General features: G+C 35.2%; 1 protein-coding gene across 3 annotated transcripts in view; it reads left to right on the top strand.

Moving 5' to 3' along the window:
* The window catches only part of LOC106877235 (uncharacterized), an 82,921-nt gene that overhangs the window by 40,049 nt on the left and 21,084 nt on the right, over window positions 1-21,788 (top strand). For 2 of the 3 annotated variants that reach the window (XM_052972746.2, XM_089362498.1), the window contains 3 exons: window positions 4,967-5,041; window positions 8,076-8,175; window positions 16,756-16,779. In XM_052972746.2, the coding sequence (XP_052828706.1) occupies window positions 4,967-5,041; window positions 8,076-8,175; window positions 16,756-16,779 (199 nt within the window). The remainder of the gene's footprint in view (window positions 1-4,966; window positions 5,042-8,075; window positions 8,176-16,755; window positions 16,780-21,788) is intronic. The other variant, XM_052972747.2, reaches the window with a different exon arrangement.

Below are 21,788 nucleotides of genomic sequence, written 5' to 3'. Positions count from 1 at the left end.
CAAAAGAAACAAGCTTGGAAGGACTGGAAGAACGGTGGTAGCAGGGAATTGTACCAATGTGCCAGAAGGGAGGCTAGGCGACAGATTTATTTAGCCAGAGGGGAAGCAGATAAGGAAAGATTTGCCAATGTTCTGCGCCGTGAGGACCAAAGACTCGAGGTATTTCGGGTTGCAAGACAGTGTAGGAGAGAGAATAGTGATGTTGTAGGAGAGAAATGTGTTCGCATGGATGATGGTACGCTTGCATTAAATGAGGATGCAAAGAAACAGGTCTGGAGATGCCACTACGATAGATTGCTTAATAAAGAGAATGAATGGGAGAAAGAGAGCCTGCCTTATGTCGACCCAATAGAGGGACCAGCTATCCGAGTTGATAGTACCAGGGTAGATAAAGCAATTAAGAGTATGAAGACCGGGAAAGCCCCCGGCCCATCAGGAATCACTGCAGAGATGCTCAAAATATCTGGCAGTGTTGGCTATAGCCTAGTCACCCGTATTACGAACCAGGTGATACACGAAGGAGTCATACCCTATGACTGGTGTAGCAGCATCATAGTCAACTGCTACAAAGGTAAAGGGGACGCTTTAGATACAAATAATTACAGAGGCATCAAGCTGTTAGATCAGGTTATGAAAGTTACAGAGAGGGTCATAGCCCAACTAATTAGGGAGCGAATCAATTTAGATGAGATGCAGTTTGGGTTCGTGCCAGGTAAAAGCACTACTGATGCCTTATTTCTAGTGAGACAGTTGCAAGAGAAATACCTAGCCAAGGATAAACCTCTGTACCTGGCTTTCGTTGACATGGAGAAAGCCTTTGACAGGGTCCCCCGATCCCTTATCTGGTGGTCAATGAGGAAACTTGGGATAGAAGAATGGCTTGTGAGAGCTGTGCGAGCCATGTACAGAGATGCGGCCAGTAAGGTGAGGGTTGGAAATGAGTACAGCAATGAATTCCGGGTAGAGGTAGGGGTCCACCAAGGTTCCGTCCTCAGCCCCCTATTATTTACCATAGTCCTCCAGGCAATCACAGAGGAGTTCAAGACAGGTTGCCCCTGGGAGCTCCTCTATGCTGATGACCTTGCCCTAATTGCGGAGTCACTATCAGAACTAGAGGAGAAGTTTCAGGTGTGGAAGCAAGGTCTAGAATTGAAGGGCCTTAGAGTCAACCTAGCTAAAACCAAAATCCTAATAAGTAGGAAGGTAGATAAAACACAAACCCCTTCAGGTAGATGGCCCTGCTCAGTATGTAGAAAAGGAGTAGGTAGTAACTCTATAAGATGTACCCGGTGCAAGCTATGGACACATAAGAGGTGCAGCAACATCAAAGGCAGGTTAACTAGCAAGTTAGTTTTTGTTTGTGGCAGATGTTCAGGTGCAATAAAGACTGCAAACAAACAGGAAACAACTTCTATCTCATTCCAGGGTGAAAAACTAGAGGTAGTCGATAGCTTCCGCTATCTGGGCGACCAAGTTAGTAGTGGGGGTGGGTGCGCTGAAAGTGTAGCTGCTAGAATAAGAATAGCCTGGGCAAAGTTTAGAGAGCTCTTACCCCTGCTGGCGACAAAGGGACTCTCACTCAGAGTAAAAGGCAGACTGTATGACGCATGCGTACGAACAACCATGCTACATGGCAGTGAAACATGGGCTGTAACTGCTGAGGACATACGTAAGCTCGCAAGGAATGAAGCCAGTATGCTCCGTTGGATGTGTAATGTCAATGTGAATACCCGTCAGAGTGTAAGTATCTTGAGAGAAAAGCTGAACATTAGAAGCATCAGTTGCGGCGTGCAAGAGAGACGATTGCGCTGGTATGGACATGTGGTGAGAATGGATGAGGATAGCTGCGTGAAAAAGTGCCACACCCTAACAGTTGAGGGAACCCGTGGAAGAGGTAGGCCCAGGAAGACCTGGGCTGAGGTGGTGAGGCAAGACCTTCGTACATTGGGCCTCACCGAGGCGATGACTACGGACCGAGACCTTTGGAAATGGGCTGTGCGTGAGAAGACCCGGCAAGCCAAGTAAGATCGTTGCCAGTGCCCCTGGACTGGTTCTTGTGCGGGTGGCACATGAGATGCACCATTTTGAGCGTGGCCGTTGCCAGTACCGCCTGACTGGCTCCTGTAGGATTTTCGAGCGAGATCGTTGCCAGTGCCCCTGGACTGGCTTGTGCGGGTGGCACATAAAAGACACCATTTCGAGCGTGGCCGTTTTCGTGCGGGTGACACGTAAAAGCACCCACTACACTCTCTGAGTGGTTGGCGTTAGGAAGGGCATCCAGCTGTAGAAACTCTGCCAAATCAGACTGGAGCCTGGTGTTGCCATCCGGTTTCACCAGTCCTCAGTCAAATCGTCCAACCCATGCTAGCATGGAAAGCGGACGTTAAACGATGATGATGATGATGATGATGTACATGTATATATATATATATATGAATATGTGTATATGTGTGTGTGTGTATATATATATGTACATGTATATATATATGAATATGTGTGTATGTGTGTGTGTGTATATATATATATATATATATATATGTATGTATGAATGTTTGTGTATGTATATATATATATATATATATATATATATATATATGAATGTGTGTGTATGTATATATATATATATATATATATAAAAACTGTAATTTTTGTATAATTATGTATTGTTAATATAACAATACATAAAGACAGGCCAGAGTTGAAGTGCTCAGCATGAGCTAGAATTCATCTTATAGTAAAAATGGATACATAAGGGTGGAAAATCACAGGAACAATACCATATGTCCAACGCAAGATACAATATGTGTGTTCAATTCCTTCAAGAATCAATAAATGAATTTATAGTATTCAGTCTCTAAAGTGTCTAAAAGGTACGGTAAAAGGACCAGCAAATACAATAATAAAAACTTTAGAAATATCATGAATGTTCAAAATATTTATTAAAAGAATATTTATAAATATGCATCATTTCTAAGTTGTATAAAAATATGACAAATTAAAATTAAGACATTACGATGTGTAAACATACATTATGATATAACATATAATGGGTAAATATATGCGGTATGATGAAGTTATAAATTTACATGTATTATATTAAAAACGTGTACAGGATTAAAAAAAAAAAAAAAAAAGGAACATATAATATAAAAGTTAAGTTAAAAGTATGCATCTACGGACCGTTTCTGAGATGTGTCTATTAATATGGTGTTGTACTCATATTAGAGATTAGACACTCCCTTCATCAGGATGATTGTTTTACATATAGAGAGGAAGGAAAAAAAAATATAGAGAACATAAAAATTTTATAGTGATATAATACAATATACAAGTAAAACAACTGGACACAACACCTTACATCACGGTTCCTTTTTCCTCAATTGCGGAATTACGTATATAAATAAGAAAAACAAAAACAAAAAAAACGAAGAATATGTATTAATACCTAATTAGCATAAGTTGATAAATTAAATTAAATCACTAGCCTAATCATATCTTATTGCGGATTAATTCATAATAATATTTTGTTTGTATTTTATTTCCATGTTTAATTTTATTTAATTTTATTTCTTATTTCATTTATTAATCCATTTATAAGTTTATCCCTAATCATCGATACAAGTTCAAATTATACTAGTTCTATTCCGGCCTGCTTATATAATGTCTATTGGTACTTCTATTTATTTTATTTTATAATATTATTTTTCTTCCTTATATATTAAATTATATTGTATTATTTTTATAACTATTAACTCATGGAAGTTTTCCAATCTAAATCATTATTATTACTATTCTAAGTTCGAATTCATGCTATGATCTTTTACAGTCACTATTCGTCCTAACCTTCTCTTTAAATTTCCTATTCTTTTTGAATTTCATAATGAATGTTGACTGAATTTTATGCGTGCATGCCGGGATTGCATCAGTAAACCTGTTTACCGTACCTTTTAGACACTTTAGAGACTGAATACTATAAATTCATTTATTGATTCTTGAAGGGATTGAACACACATATTGTATCTTATGTTGGACATATGGTATTGTTCCTGTGATTTTCCACCCTTATGTATCCATTTTTACTATAAGATATATATATATATATATATATATATATGTATGTGTGTATGTATGTATATATATATATGAATATGTGTTTGTGTATATATAGAGAGAGAGGGGGGAGGGAGGAGGAGGAGACCCCTTCGGTCATGAATGACCATGGGATTGCACCTAGAAAGTTACCCTCCAAGGCACAAGTCCAGGCAAGGTTGTTTGTGGAAGGCCAGCAGTTGCCCATGCATGCCAGCCTCCCCTCTCTACACCACTGATGTTATCCAAGAGAAAGGCAAAGGCCGATACAGCTTGGCACCAGTGATGTCACAACTCATTTCTACAGCTGAGTTAACTGGAACAACGTGAAATAAAGTGTCTTGCTCAAGAACACAACAAGCAGCCCAGTCCAGGAATAGAACTCACAACCTCACAATCATAAGCTCAGTGCTCTAGCCACTGAGCCATGCACCTTCACGTGTGTATATATATATATATATATATATATATATATATATATATAAATATATATATAAGTGTGTGTGTGTGTGTGTATGTGTGTGTGTGTATATATATATATATATATAAAAATAAATAAATATATATATATATATGTGTGTCTGTTCATTGCTATTTCTGCTTGGATCTATCCCTATTCATGTCTATCTGTTTATCTTTCTATAAAACTCTGTTTAGCTATAACTGAATTTAGCTATAACTTTTACTTATCTGTACTATTTTTGTATATTTTTTCGTCTTTTCATGTCTTTCTACCTTATTCTTTACCTTTCTACATCTTTTAATTCTAATGATCTTTATGATTACTTCTGTTTATCAAAAGTACCCAATGTCTACACTGTTCACCTCTTTTGGCCTGTTTTGTTACTTCCTTTCACTGATTTCCTTTTTCTGGCAGAACATTCCTAGAGAGATGGTGTCAGACAATGTGGTGCTTTGGACTGACGCAAGTCATGTGGAGTATCTTCCTGTGGTAAGTAGATTTATTGCACATTGGAAAAAGATAATTATTAATTAGCTATGAGTATGTAACTTTTACTAAAAGTAGCAATTATTAAAGTCTACATCATTTAGAAAATTTTTTTAAATTTCAACTTTAATATATTTTTATCAAAATGTGATTTACAGGAATTTTTATTATTGAAGATTTTAACTGCACAATTCTATCAGAAAACTAATTTTATTTCACTTCATGATAGCATTTTTTAATACACTGTGAGATAATTTTTCAAATATCTTTCTCCTGTCTGTCTATCTCTCTCTCCTTTATCTATTACCTCTATTCCAATTAGTTTTTCACTTTCTCTATCCTTATAACATTTTCTCTCTCACTCTTATCCTCATCACTTTAATTTTTCAACATCCCTTTCTCTTGTTATTTCACTTAATACTCTCTTGTGCCTCTCATTTAATTGTTTTTAATTAAAAATTCTTAATTCTTTGAGACACTGGAAATATTCATGAGAAATTTTACAGTATATCTATTATATCAAAATTACATAGAAGTTTTCATTTCAAGTTTCTTTCTGTTATGCACAAATGTGTAAATTGTGGTTCTTTGAATTGGGAAAGCTTTGGATTATTTTCTTTGCTTTCACCAGTTTTATGTTTATAGCAAGGCAAAATATTGATTTCATTTAACATATTGATGACAATACAGGTAACCAATGTGCCACTCTACAAGGTTCAGACTAGAATGATGACAACGGTGGGTAAACAGGATAATCATAGGACTCAATCCTGCTTTTCAGTAGAGTTCCATGTGTTAGTTGCACTTGAGGGTCTTTCTGGAATAAGTGATACTTCTGCTTTGAAGTGTGTGAACTGAAACAAGTGATCATCTAGGGCAAGAAACTGATATGTTACATTTACAGTAAAACTGACTGCCTCAGAGCTTTCTGCTTCACAGTGGAGCAGAGGAGAGCCATTCTTCACTACTGCTGTTGAATATCCAACTGCTGCAATCACAACAGCAGTGGCAGTCACACTTACAGTTACAAAAACAACTTCTACTGCAGATAAACACAATGGAGCTCATAATGAAGTCTCCCATTCAGCAAGAAAATGCAGTCATAGCGTCAATGGCCATTTGTTGCTTGAATGAGAGCAAGAGAGATACCAAAAAATGGCAGAGATCAATCTACAAAGAAGAGAGATGAGAGAGGCAGGTGAAAACAAGTAATCTGACTCTACAAACTCAAAGGCACCAGCCATCACCAATACCAATGAATTCCAAAAGGAGCATGGGCAAACATACAAACTATCCACAGAAACCATGACAAAAAGATCCACAACAACAGCAGAAAAGGAGCTACAAGCACAACAACAAGAGACACGACAAGCAGCAGTATTAAAAGTAGAAATAGCAACTTTGCACTGACAAACTCTAAAAAGGGCTGCAAGAAGTTGAAATTTGTATATACAAACAAGGACAAAATATTTACTACAGCTGAAGGCATTGATGCATTTTCCACCCTGAATACACAAAAAGTCACTTCTGTTAAGAAGCACATTAGTAGTGCCCCATCCAAGGGGAAGACTTTTACTAGGTGATATGAGAGCTTCTCAGTATCTTGATCAAGAGGGTGTGGGAAGGACCATCTTGAAAAAAAAATTACCTTTAGACCAAAATGACTCTTTCCACTTTTTTTTTTTGGTTGAGGTGGGTGTCTTCTCTTAACATTAAATGGTTTGTATAAATTCCTGTGGCTTAGGGTTGGTGTATAAACAAAAACACCAGCTCAATGATTTCAGTCATTGTATCTAGATGTGGTAGCCATCAGCAAGACCAGAATATCTGGTCTTGCACTTGCTTACCCTGATTGAGTTCAGCTGTACAGCTTATGCCTCTTTCTGTTTAACCCAAAGGCTTATTCAGAAGAGTTGGTTATGGAGATGATAAATTTGTGATATGACTAGTCAACTTAGAGCGAGCCAATGGACAGAGAATCAGTTACTGGACACTGAAAATGTCTTGTTTGCCCTCTGCTACCTATCACTGCAGCTCAAAAAGAACCATGCAGACTTTAGTGGTGAAGCGAGGCACTAGAAGCCAGCACTATTACCATGTCCGAGACAAGAACAAGATCTCACCTGCAACCATTTGCTATGCGTGAGATGACAACGAGGCTCTTGCCAGCAACCAGTATTTAAGCAGGAGAATAAGACATTCTTCCTCTCATTCCTTCTCACACTTATGCTGGGAAACACTGTGAAGCCAGCAGTCACAGTGGATCCTTGTTCCACTCTAACTTCACATGCTTATCTCCAGAGGTAATGAACGTCATGTGTACGGAGCTATAACAAACCATGCGCTGCCATAAAGCTGGTCTCTGAGAGCGAACCACATGAATGAGGACTCTGTAAAATAAACGGCTATTGAACTGTACTCCGCTTGTGAACTTCTTTGTGTTCCAGATCCTTGAAACTACAAAAATAATTATAATGGGAGAAGAAGATACTCCACAGGTATCATAAACCTATGACAAGTCAATTTAGAGTGAGCCGACAGACAGAGAATCAGTTACTGGATGCTGAAAATGTCTTGTTTGCCCTCTGCTACCCTATCCCTGCAGCTCAAAAAGAACCATGCAGACTTTAGTGGTATTAAAAAGAACTAAGTGGAGAAGTGGAAAACTGCTACATGGTCACTGTGTTTATTCTGAAGAAATGATAGGACAAAAAGATGCATCTATCAGCTTTGGTGCAATAAACCTATGATCAAAGGTGTTCAGTTGCTTTTGTCTTTTTTAACGCATACAGCTTCTAAGTTGAGGCTGTCTTACTGGCTCATATTTTACTTTTATGATAGAAATGTTTGGTAGGTTTGGGCTGTAGATCATCCCAAATGGAAAGACTTGATACTGTCATGATATTGTAGCTTGGTTAAGAAATGATGTTCCTTGATAGTTGTTTGAATGTATACTGCTATTTAAATAAAGACTATATTTGTGAATCCCAGTACACATATCACAGAGAAGTTAAATTTCAATAAACTTTACTTTCAGGACCGAGGAAATAATTTTGACAGCATGCGCTTCACAGGTTTAGAGAGCCGGCTGTTGGATTTAATGAGGAGTAACACTGAGTCTCATGAGCACTACAAAGGTGAGGCTATTATGTTTGTCCTGTTTCTCCTTTAAGTATCATTTTACACCATATTACCATTTTTAGAAATTTCTAAGCAAATTTGCCAACTTTCTCACAGCACAGCACGTTATTTACTCTAGAATTTAAGAGCTAAAGTCAACAATATTATATTATTCATATGGGTGGTAATTGTATTAGTGATGTTGGTGATATTGGTTTGAGGCTATATATTGTTGTTGTTATGTACCTTGGTTAGTCCTAATCAAGCAGTACTAATAGCATGCAGAAAGTCATCCAAATGACAAGGTACAACTCAAGCATCTATCTTCCCAGTTAGATTGTATATCTGCCAGTTGAGGACTGAACTGCAAACTGACATTCAGTGATGAATTGTATGGGGTGCAGCATGATATCCTGTGCATATTATACTCTTCCCACTATACTCCATGATTCTGGGACTGGCTAAAGTAGAGGCAGGCAAAGTGAAATAGAGTGTGGTAGTTACTGTTCCTCTGCATTTATGGTTGTTGATGGCATTCCAGAAGTCCTTGGGGCCAGTGAGGCTATTTGTATTGCCCTTATTTCTTTGTGTGTATTCTTTATGCTTGTCAACACAGAATAGGAGAGATATGTTCATAAAATATTGTAGTAGTACCTTGAAGTAATGTATAATCTGAGTGTTTGAAGTTGTGTTTTTTTTTTTTTAATAATGACAGAGACTGTAGCAGAGACTTAAAGCTTGCTACTGCAACAAACTATACTCTTCGCATTATCTGGTGGTCTTTCATTTTTAGTATTTTTGTTTTGTTGATCAACTTTTTATGATGTGAATTGCACTTTTTTTTGTTCTTTGTAGAAGTCATTTTGCTTTCTTTACAGTGCCTTCTTTTCCAGTTGTAAATATTGTAGAGGATCTCTTTATCTTGTCAAGTATGATGGTTGATTATATTTGATGTTTTCTCATGTTAATATGAAAGGAGATAGTGGTAGATGCTATATTACATCTTGTGGAGCCAGGTTTCAAGGTGATTTAAGTAGAGTTGGCATAGTTCCGCAGCAGTGTCTGGAGAATGGTAGGAGAAAGTGAGTCTGCTGTCATCTCTGTATGCGGTTGTCCGTGTGTTTTGTGGAGATGTGGGGCAGTTGTGTATGTATAGGTTAAAAATAAGTAGATGTGAGGACAGGTCTCTGTCTTACCCTATTTGGGAAATTGCAAGTTTTGGAAGTATTGTTCTTGTCCACTGCATAGGTTTGGTGACATGGCAGGTAGTTTGTTAGCCAGCATTTTGTTATTCCTTAAGGTGGTGATAGATATATTTGTATGAGTGGATAACAAAGAATAGAGTTGAAAGCTTTGCTGATGTTAATAGTTGTTAGAATGATATGTGTAGGTAGTATTTTTTATTGTTGAAACCATCAGGTATTTCTATACAAGGTTTGTGAGTAGTGTAGTGGTTGACTATAGTGATCTGAATCTGTTAGGTCAGTCTTTCTAGAATTTTTGAGTGTTTGTACAGGAGGATGATGGTCCTGCATGATGGTACTTCTCTTGGATGAAGAACTAGGCTTTAGATTTGTTACAATATTGCCCTTCTAGATTCAGTTAGTATCAGTTGTAGTTGCTGTTTAACTCCAGGTCAGCCTTGATTGAGCGAATCCATGATCAAAGACATTCAATCTGTGACCATCCCATCTTTTGCCTATGTACAGGCAACAATCTTAGAAATGTGTCCATTTCTAAGATGGTGAGGTTTGATCTGAGGAAGAAATTGCTTCTATTTTTAGTATGTTGAGCAACTATGAGGAGCTCCTTTGTTAGCTCATGATATGAGGAGTTGTAAGTCTTGGTAAATGCAGTGATTCTTTCAGGCTCTCGGCACTTGAAGTATAGATTTGTGATTTTGTCTAATCCTGAAACTTTTCAGTTTTGAAATTTCTCTACTACTTTGTGTGTGTGTATGCAGAGAGAGGTCAAAATAATCATGTAGGTGTAACATGCATATTTTTCATATTGTGATTTAACCTTCTTTTGGTGTCTGTTTTTGGTGGCTAATGTTCAAGAAATGTCTGAAAATGGTGTTTGTTAAGTGTTTCAGGATGAGTATATTGAGATTATTGTTATGACATGGGGTGTGGTATGATAATGGTTGTTGTTGATAATTATTCTGTATGGTATTTTGTTCTTAGTTTTATGGTTTTGTCTTAGATACAAAAATATGCCAGTTTTCTGCCTTCCTACAGATTAATTTCTTATTTCCTTGCTTAGCGCTGTTTGATGTTGAATTTATTCAGTTGTGTATTGTTTTCATGTATGAGGTTGGTCATTTTTGGTGTCAAATTGGCATATTTTTATATGTTGTCTTACTGGGATATGGTTTTTAATTTGTCTTTTATTATTTAGTTAAATACATTGTCATGTCTATGTTGGTAATTGTGGTATTGTTGAAATTTGAAAATCTAGATTTTGTTTTGTTGAATGTTTTGTAGAATTCCACTGTACTTTCTTGAAACTAAGTGTTTTTGCTTTCTTCATGGATGTGTGAGTGTATTGTGATGATATTTAATAGGCTGTCTCTAAAAAACTTGGGGAATTGTTTGTTAAGTGGTTGTGATGGATAGGAATATGGAGAAGAGTTATAGCTGAGTTGGTAGATTTATGCACATGCATTGGTTGTGCACTTTTTAGGATATGAAGGAAATTTAATTGTTACTTCTTTTGTTATCTCTACAATTGGAAAACCAGGAAGTATTAAGTGCATTGACATCTCCCCTAGTGGTAGTATTTTTGAGTATATTGAAGTGTTGTAGATAAGGTCTATCTGTGAATGACTGTAAGATATGTGTATGTGTGTGTATGCATATTATTTCAATGTATTCATATTGCTAGTCTTAACGTATTCATATTAATAGTTTCTATTTTGAATGCCTGTATTGTATATCATTTCCTATTTATGAATATCATTTGTGATATCTACATAGTGAATGTAAATTTTTGTGCAATAAGGCCACTCTCATTTTGTAAGGGTTTGTCTTGTCTGACTTAAATAGAATTTGAAATGGTGAGTATGTTCTCTGGAAGTAAGACTTTTCCTTCTATTTTTACATCCATTTTTCCATGCACATATATATGATGTGCTTCTTCAGTTTCTGGGTACCAATTTCATTCACAAGGTTGAAGAAACATACCTACAATGCCACACTGTAGTTGCAAAATTAACTTTGTAACCATGTCCGTCCCTATAGCCATATCTGTGTATGCTTGTTGAATTAGTGCTACGTGAATGTCATGTATGATGATAAAATCTTTTAGATCCATTTAAGTGTTTTTAATGACATTATTCTTATGTTGCAGAATTTTTAGATAGTTGTCATGTTACAAAGTTCATTTTTGTGTGTGAAACATTTCTTTTGAAACGAATTGTGTGTGAACTTGTAATGCTGGCAAATGAGACAGCAATGGTATTTCCTGTTCTATTGCTGTCAGTATTATTGATGTGTGTGTGTGTGTGTATTCATGCATGTGTGCGTGTGTCTATATATATGTGTATATATATATATATATATATATATATATCCTTGTATTGACATTGTGTAATAGTTGTAACCAATGTCATCAAACAAGCAATGTCTTTTATGAAAACATTCTGGCTATGAGGAAATATTACCTCACTTGAAAACAGGTGAAGGTTGGCAACAGAAAGGGCATCCAGCTGTAGAAATCTGCCTCAATTCTTTATACTCCATGTAAACATGGAAAAGTTGACATTAAAATGATGATGATGATGATGGATACTTAAGTATGAGAGTTGTACAGAAAGTAATGCGGCTGAAGTAGGCATAAGTTTTTTATTAACCAAATTGCATATGTTGATTAGAGTAAATCTTCCTCTTATTATTCAGTGTACTTTCCATCAAAAGTGATGCATTTGTGCCATTTACGGAAACCATCTTTTGAATCCTGTTTTAATAAATTCAGGTGTGCACTATTGTATCCCTTCCTTCACTGTGGATTTCACCTTATCTTTGTTATCAAATCATTCTCCCTGAATATTGTCCTTCATTGAACTGAGCAAGTGGAAGTGAGAGGACACTAAATCTGGGTTGTAGAGTGTATGAGGGAACCACTGACATACTTAATTTACTGATTGCCTGATTTGTTGCCAAGGATGTATGTGGTTACACATTATCATGGTGAACGGGAATCATTTTCAAATTCTTATTTGGTTTTCTCTCTAATGTGGTTACTTCAAACTTTTTTAGTGTCTCAATATACTACTCACTATTCATGGTATAACTATATTCCAGAAAATCAAGGAGCATGATGCTTTTCTCATACCAAACTACAATCAACATTAATTTCTGTGCCCATTTGTGGCTTCAGAACTTATTAGGCCTTGGAAGTGTGATGTCATTCTATGGACAGTGTCTTTGTTTCCAGATCAGAAAGATGTACCCACATTTCATCTACTGTTACCCGATAGGAAAGAAATGTGTCTTCATACTTCCATCATTCTCCCCTTCAAATCAAGTTTCAACTGCCAAGGTATCCACTTCGCATGCATATACCAGTACCCAGAATCGTCTGCCATCCTCTGTTATGCTTCATCACCAAAGTCCAATTGGCCGACAAGATAACACATTGTAACTTGTCTGTCACTGGCAGTTTCAAATCAGTTATCACAGTCGATGGGCTCCAACTGTTTGATTTGTCTTCATCGTTTTTTTTCTTCTTTAAACTCTTTCATCCATCTGTGCCCATTCCTCTTATCATTAGTGCCATATCCATAAACAAGCTGTATCTTTCTGAGAATCTTAGACAGCTTACTTCTGTTTGGAACACATTATTTGCTTGCATTGAAGAAGCATGGGAAGAGGAGGTCCTATAGAGAAAGAGTTACTTTACCAATTGGAAAGAATTATAAATATATATATATATATATATATATATATATATATATATATATATATATATATATATATATATATATATCTGTAATATAATATGTGACAATTATTCAGTTGCCATAATAAGACTCCGAATTTCGGATGTTGGTGCAGAAAACTGCTCCGGCATCTCATCAGTTATCGAGGCAATCAGAAAAGGCATTTTCTGATTGCCTCGATAACTGATGAGATGCCGGAGCAGTTTTCTGCACCAACATCCAAAACTCAGAGTCTTATTATGGCAACCGAATAATTGTCAGATATTATATTACAGAAAAATTCCTCTATTTACATAATATCAAGGTCTCATTCATTCTTTTGTTGTCTTACCATTACTATTAATATATATATATATATATATATATTAACATATCACATTATCACTTTATGACCACTTTCCATACTGGTATGTATTACATGAATTGGCACAGTATTAGTCATCTGTTATAGAAGTCCTTCTCCCCTAGTCTGATGCTTGTATGTATCAATTAACTTTGTTTTAGCACAACTTGGATGCCCTTTCTATCATCAACCACTTTACTGAGTATAATGGGTGCATTTTCTGATGGCACTAACACTAGCGAGGTCAAATAATCCTTGAGACCTCATGAAATGAGTTGAAGGAACAAGAGTATAAGTGTAGAGAGTACTTAAAAACTCAGATGGTCAAAGAGGACATTGGGGGAAGAGAGAGAGAGAGAGAGAGAGAGCAATAGCATTTGTTGGGCTAGAAAGCATAGCTGGGAGGAACAGGAATATGATGTAAGCAGTAGGTTTCTTTGAGGTTTAGTCAAGAAGGGAGTGATTGGCAATAACAGAAGTAGACAAAGGTAAGGGTGGATGGTGAGATAAAGGTAAGAACAGGTGATGGGTGGCAGCAGATTTGGCCTAGAGGAGAGTGACTGATGACTGATAGTACAAAAAGGGTGAAATTATAGTGTATTGAATGGAGGAATCAGGATGGTTGGATGCAGATTCTTTTACATATGCTTGTGAAGAACAAAGAAATCAAACTGATGAGGATGAAGTGAAGACAGGTGGTGGGTATATGAGAGAATGTGTGCTGTGGGTGACAAGAGTAAGTAGTAGGTAAAAGAGAGGTGGGGGAGAAGTGTAAAGTGAGGGGAAAACAGATTCTGGTTTTATTAAGGTACAAAAATATCTCATCTCTAAATACTACCTTCATGCCAGGGTATGTTTTGCCATAGATAGTCAGGTTTTCTTGATCACTGTCTATTGCCAATCAGTACAGTCCTTTATCATTTTCTATAAGATATGCAGCATCTTCAGATCAGTTTACACCATGTTGTCCTGAGTCTTCCTTGGTCTCCCTCTTCCACTGGTTCAATTTACTTTGAGTGCTCAGCACTCATGCTATACATTCTGAACACCCATTGACTCTCTAATTCTGTCACTGTAGTAGCAGAAAGTCTCAACTACTTTAGTGAACCACTGGGCATATTAGAGTCTATAATCATTACACTCTTCAAACATATTGCTTCTGTGCATCTACTACATACAAAGCTGCCTTTCATTCTTAGCCTGCCTGATTCCACTACACCTTTTATGTGTCCATATCTTACACTGGGTAAAGCATATCAAGCAAGGCTAGTTGCGTTTTTAATTGTTTTTTTTTTCCTTGTTGTTGTTTTTATATCAGGACCCTGTCTTCTTTCTACTTACATCTTAGTCTTTGCTAAATTTTTTGAGTCCTCTTAATTCTAGGTTTTGCTCCCATCTCTGGAATTATTTCATTGAATTTAGTGTGAAGGCAGGAATTCATTGTTGATTCCTGTGATACTAACTGCATATATGTACATAGCTGAGTTTTGTACCCTATCAAAAACACTCTTCTAGTCTAAATTCTTGGTAAAGTGGTTTACTCTAAGAAAAATACTTTTGTATTTCATCTGAGCTAATTCTATCTTTAATCAACTGTGCAATGTCTCTCTTCAAGACCTTCATATGTAGGTCTAACAACTTGATACCTCTATAATTTCCTTGCTGTAAAGCATTTCGTTGTAGCAGTTTATAATGATACAGCACCATCATTGTGTAGCAGTGTCATTGATACTACTACATCATTGGGCATGACACCTTGCTGTATTACTTGATTAACTATTTGGATGAGTCTCTTGGATCCTACTTTGCCAGATATTTTGAGCATCTCAGTGATTATTCCTGATGGGGCAGCATTGATACACTTCAGTCATGTTAGACTTTGTTAGTATAACATTGTCTATGCAAACCTGCTTTGCTCAGTCTTAGTACTTTTGAAAACACTGGTTTTATTGATTATTTATTATCTTAATTATTTTCCCTATTTATCTAGTCATTGATTGCAAAAAGAGTTATTTTCTCCTTGGTTTCATCATCTTCAGTTTGAGATAATGATAGATTTTTTTTCCCAATTTGAAACTGTTACCAAAACTTTTTCCAGTTGTATTTGTGTATCAATTCTCTAGTTGCTTTATAATACCACTAACATCTTCCTTTTCTTTTTTCTTTTTATATAGAATCTGTTATTTAGATAGAATTTTTTTTTGTTTATACTTCAGCATGACTATACAAGCACAAAAGATAAGAAAAATTTGGAGAGAATCTTATACTTTTCATTTTTACTACTTCACTTCCTTCCCTTATGTATTTAAGTTTATTCAAGGAGCAGCTCTTTTTCGAGTCTGTTTGAATTGATGCATACGCAGCAGTGTGTGATATGTGTCATTTAAATATTCACAAAACTGAATAGTTTTATTTAGTGATTAATGAACATTGAAAAACAGTGCATACGTTGGATTTTTATTCTTTTACTAGTTTTAGGTATTGCACTGGGGTCATGCTCTTCTGCCATGCTCAAGGGTTTAAGTTTATCATATTGACTTCAGTAATTATTTTAGTCTGGTACTTATTTTAGTGATTATTTTTTTTATTGAATGGTTGAGGAATGCAACTCAAGACACCAGACACACACACAGCTAAACCTATATACCTGCAAGAGGTTGCATACAGTTTCTGTTTGCCTAATCCTACTTACAAGGTGCCACACCATGGGACCAAATTCAGAACTACATGGTTATGATTCAAACTTCTTTTCGTCATGGCTATGCCATGATGTTGACAGAATTTAAATATCTTTGAAGTTAGATGACATTAAAAAGTATTAAAGTGATTTTTATAACATTTCTTAACATTCCCTAGTAATTGCAGAGAAATAGTTTCAAATCATACAACTGATTACTTTCTTTTCATTAGTTAGTTTTTAAGTTTATAACGCATGCAGGTTTTGGCTGATCTGCTTTCAAAGCAGGTCTAGAAACTAGAGGATTCTTGAAGATTGATGTTAACAGGTGGGAATCTTAAGATTTCTTCAGTGTTTATTAATTTGCCATTTCTTAAGCTTAATGTGCACCATATGCAGAGTATACAGGAAGACATGCACAACATTTTTTTTTTCTTTTTGCATTGGGAAAGGAAAGTGGTGACTCTTCTAATGTTTTAATTTCATGTATATAGTCTACAATTTTTACATATTCTTTGTTTTTCCACCTGTTAATTACACACATGCACATACATATAGTGTGGTTTTTGTGTATGTGTTCATATGTGCAGTGTTAAATCACTAAAGTTTTACAATTTCTACTTGGCTTACTGCAGCACGTGCTTACGGACGAAGAAGAGGTATTTTCACAATTTTTTCACACATTCCTTTTATATTCTTATTTATATCCCTACCATTCTAGAGCCCTGTTTTGGTTATCTGTCCCTTCAGCTCCTTTGCTTTCACACTGGTTGTTTTTCTGTTTTCATTCTAAATATGAATTTTTAAAATGTTGTAATATTTTTGTTATCCAATTTCTCTTTCTTTCTCTTTCCTCCTCTCTCTTTCCTCCACTCTATTATTTCTGGATTTTTGTTGGTTCATGTTTGTTGTTAATGTTTTACGCATGACTTTGGAAGTTTTCTGTTCTTTGTTAGATCTGGCTGGGAAAGAATTACTCGAGTGATAAAGCACTTCAAATCATATCTGGAGAAAGATCTATTTAATATTTTCCTTGGAAAGGATTGAAAGCATTTAAATCTTAGATACATCAGTTATTGAAATCTTTCACCTGACAGTTTGGCATTGATTTTCCCATTTGTCTTTTGCTAAGGTTCTATTTAAATTCTCTCAGTCATCATTAAATGAAACTTAGGTAAAAATTGCCTTAATGTTGATCAGTTTTGACACTGAAGTAATAGTCTCAGAGATAAAAATTGGCTGGTTGTCTTTTGTTGTATTTTACAAAATTCTTGAGGTGTTAAAATTCTTGTTCATCTCTTTCAAGCAATTCTGTTTCATTTGATCTCCAGTCATATATCGAATACCTGCAAAATAAGGTTTTCCTTCTGCCTTATTTGGGCCTTTCTTTCTAAAAGGTCAATTATCTTAAGTTTTAGTCAACCTAATAAGTATTATAAAGAAGTACAATTCACCTCCATGAACAGTTGATGTATGTTTCATTAACTTGTAGTGCAAGCAGAAATCTTCTCAAAGGAAATTGATATTGCTCTTATTTTATTACTAGAGCTAATCACATGTTGATGGATACCTCTCATCAGAAAGTGTCAGGCATTATCTCTGTCTCAGTTACATGAGAAATGATGTATTACTTGGGTAATTCACCATCTTTATATTAACTAGATTGTTACTAAGAGAGTGACTAGTGACAACAGTGTGTGTTGCTTTACACTTACAATTCCTGAACACTGATGTTGAAATCTGTTTTATTTTTCTATTCTACTTTGACATTGTTTGATTTTAGTGTTCATATTTAAGAATATGCTAAAACATAGAATGTGAAGTTTAGTTTTCTTTTCTTTTCTTTTTTTAAAAAGATTAGTATTAAAAAGGAACATCTAGATGTATATTTCTTGTATTTTCAACCCAAAGTTAACTAAGTTAAAGTAAAAATAGTTCAATTATTTAAAAAAGAAGAAAAAGAAAACTAGAGACTGGCAAACGAAGGAGAGATGCCACAGATTTTCTTTATATGTATATATAGTTTGAGGTTGCAGTGGCCTTGGAGATGAGATTTTAATGTTTATTTCACAGATAGTGGTTCTTGAGTTACTGAATTTACAGTTGATTTCAGGTCTTTTGCCATATTTTAGACAAAATAGTTAACTCTGTTTTAATTTAGCTTGTTTGAAAATAGATGTTAGCCACATAAAAAGTTAACTGGCAATTACTCTTAACATTCTATCCAGAGATATATTTGTCTCTTGTCTACCTAAATATTTAGTGTTTTGAACTATTTGCATAAGTGTTTTTGTGAACCATTGGGTTGATTACACTGTACTGAAACTTGTCTTTAGTGTGTTAAGAGCAAGTCAGCCAAACAGGAACCATTCTTCTTTAAGTTTTTTTATTGCATGAATCCTAAATGTGTAAGAATGAAGCATACAGTAGGAATAAAATTCATGTTGTCATGTTCCTAACTTCTTCAAAGTTATTAATCTTACAAATGAAATTGGGTCGTGTAATGTGCAAATTGCTTGTATTCTCTCTCTCTCTCTTATATATATATATATATATATATATATATATATATATATATATATATATATATATATGCTGTATTTTTTCTTGTCTTTCTACTTCCAAAGTTAACAATACATATTGATCACTAAGAAATTTAATACACAAACACATGTCCTTTATAGGCTCAACAAACAATTTTATTAATAGACAGCACAGAATTAAATTCAGTATGATCGATTATAGTTTGTCCTTTAAAACTGTTGATAAAATTTTGATAAACTAAGTTTGTAATTTGGTTTTGATTCTCAACTGAGACTGTTTCAATGACATTCTTAATCTCTTAGGAATTAATGTTACAATTCTCTTCGAAGTGATAAGTGTCATTGATTAATACTTATGATTTTGATTGTGTTTATGAACAAGTAAAACATTTTTTATGGTTACATACACTCTTTTTTGGAACTTAACCAGAAATGTTATATTTGAGTGTTGTCTAACTAATTAAAATGTGTTCTTAAAATAGTTTACAGAGTCAATCTTGCTTTGCCCATAGTCTAGCAAGCGTTATGAGCCTTACTCCACCCCTACAGGAATTAGTTAACCTGTTCTATTGCAAAGAAAAATTGGTCAAGGTACATTTGGTGTCTTGTTTGAAATATAATGGGTACAAAACTACTACTTTTTAAGAACAAGAATTAAGCTATGGTGAGGATGTTTAATGCAGGTTAACATTAAAAACTAAATAGAAATAATTATGCACTGAAGAATAAACGATATTAATCACTGACTGATATTATTTTAATTATTTCACTAAGCACAGGTTTATACTTCTATAATTCACTTTTATTATGACCTCATCAGCAAAGCATATATTTCAGGCATATGCCATCAGTAATTACTCAGAGTAGGCAGTTGGTGACCTTTATGTAGCAAAACATACAAAAAAAAAAGTGAAACACAGGCATGCAACTGAGTTGAAAGCAGATCTATTTCTGCCTTTATATCACGTAAAGAAAATGGTGTTGTAGAAATGTATGCAGCAGTACTATGCATAGCTTAAATACTGAGATTGAAAAGCAGGGGTGAATTATGCCTACCTAATCTACAAAAAAATAAAACATTTTGCATTTTATGCATAGTAATCAGACTAACTGATTTTATTGAATTAGGTGCATATTTTGCCATGAGAGGAAAATGTTGCTATCAATCTATTTTATTCAAGGTAGGCACTGCTACCTTGGTGGCACATCCCTGATATATTTTATTGTATTTGCTGACTCATGTACTTAGAATAACTTTGTAAATTGTCAACTGTTTGGCTTAGAAAAGTAGAAATCTTTACAGAACAAATTACTCAGAGACATTATGTTTGTATTCTGTAAAAACAAGACCATCAACTTTAGGTGTTTAACTTCTAAAACTCTCAAAAAACCTGCCACACTGCAGCTATCATTTAGTACCTTCTAGATAATGTATATATATTTGCTTTCCTGATTTCCTGCTCTGTTTGTGAAAAATATTTATAGTTTGAAAAATTAGTATTTCATCATTTTGTATATGAATCACCAAAATTTGAACAAAGTAAATTTAGCACAATAATTATAATTTTACTCTTTTAAAATTTCATGGTGCTTATAAAAATTGTGAAATTAATACTAATTTTTTAAATATAAAAATTGTTTTAAATAACATTATATAACACGAATTTCCATTTTGTATATTTGCAATAAATATGTCTTTAACAGTAATAATACTTTTTAACTATCAATGAATTACAAACTGAACATCCATAGTCAATTGGAGTTAGGACAATGGCTTGTATAAGCTGTTACCACTACTACTTCCACAGATATTACTATTACCTCTTCTGCTATTGGTGCTACCTGATGTTGCTACCACTTCTACTACTGCTCATAATACTATTGCTGCTCCTCTCACTACTGATACTGTCACTATGGTTGCTAATACTTCTGTTGCTACTACTGTTGCTACTACTGCCACTGCTTTGACAGCCACAGCTGCTGTTGATACTGTCACTGTTACTATATTCACTAAGACATTTGTGTTTGCAGCTGCTACTACTTCCACATCTGCCACTGCCCCTCCTGTTGTTGCTGCTGCTACCATCATTGCTATTGGTGAGTGCTTATATTGCATCTGTTGTAATCTACCACCTGACTGTCATCATGCCTTGCCTCCCAATCTTTGCCTGGAGGAAATGCATTCCATTTGTCAGATGGTCTATCAACAGCAGACATACACTGAGGTTGTGGCATCTGCAGATTCCTGGACACTGATTAGATGTGGCTTTTTATAAGGCACATCATTCTACAATTCATCTCTTTGACAGAGCTGCAGTCCTGAACCCATGTTAAGAACTCGTTGAGCAATGCAGTCAGTGAAAACTTCATATCAGTTATATATTAAGGATAGGTGATAGTGTTCTCCAGGAAGAATGAACTGATACAGAAGAGACTATGGATAACTTCCAGAAATCCTTGTCTTGGTAGTTTTGGATAAAGAGACACTACCAGACATGGAAATGTCGTTAGTCAAGCCTTTCTAAGATGCATACAAAGTTATAAAACTGTTCCTCATGCTCTCTTTCAGTGTCCAGGTATTATTAGCCAGTCAAGAACTTCAGTTGGTTTAATCAACTTACCCTGCCTCCCCAAATTTTGGGCCTTGTGCCTGAATTAAGAAAGAATCCTCTTCCTCATCTTTTTCCTCATTTTCCTCCCCCTCCTCTTCATTGTCATCATCATCATTCTGAATGCTGGCAAAATTCATTACTGTGCCGAACAAAATGCCTAGCAGCATTTCTTTCAGCTTATTGTTCTGAGTTCAAAGTCTGCCAATGTCGACTTTGCTTTTCATCCTTTCAGGGTCAATGAAATAATTACCAGTTGAGTACTGAAATCAATGTAATTAAATAACGCCCCCCCCCCCTCCAAAAAAAAAAAAGAAAGAAAATTCAGACCTTGTGCCTAGAAAAGGGTAGTGAATTGGCAGAATCATTAGATTTTTTTAAAATAAAATGTTTTGCAGTATTTCTTTCAGCTCTTTACATTCTAAATTCAAATCCCACTGAAGTCAACGTTAGCTTTCATCTCTCTAGGTTTGATAAATATAGTACCAGTACAGCGCTGGAGTTAATGATATCAAT

Source organism: Octopus bimaculoides, chromosome 14 (genome assembly GCF_046866305.1).
Source record: "Octopus bimaculoides isolate indiv1 chromosome 14, ASM4686630v1, whole genome shotgun sequence".
Classification (NCBI taxonomy): domain Eukaryota; kingdom Metazoa; phylum Mollusca; class Cephalopoda; order Octopoda; family Octopodidae; genus Octopus; species Octopus bimaculoides.
This window is presented reverse-complemented; position numbering and strand designations above follow the sequence as displayed.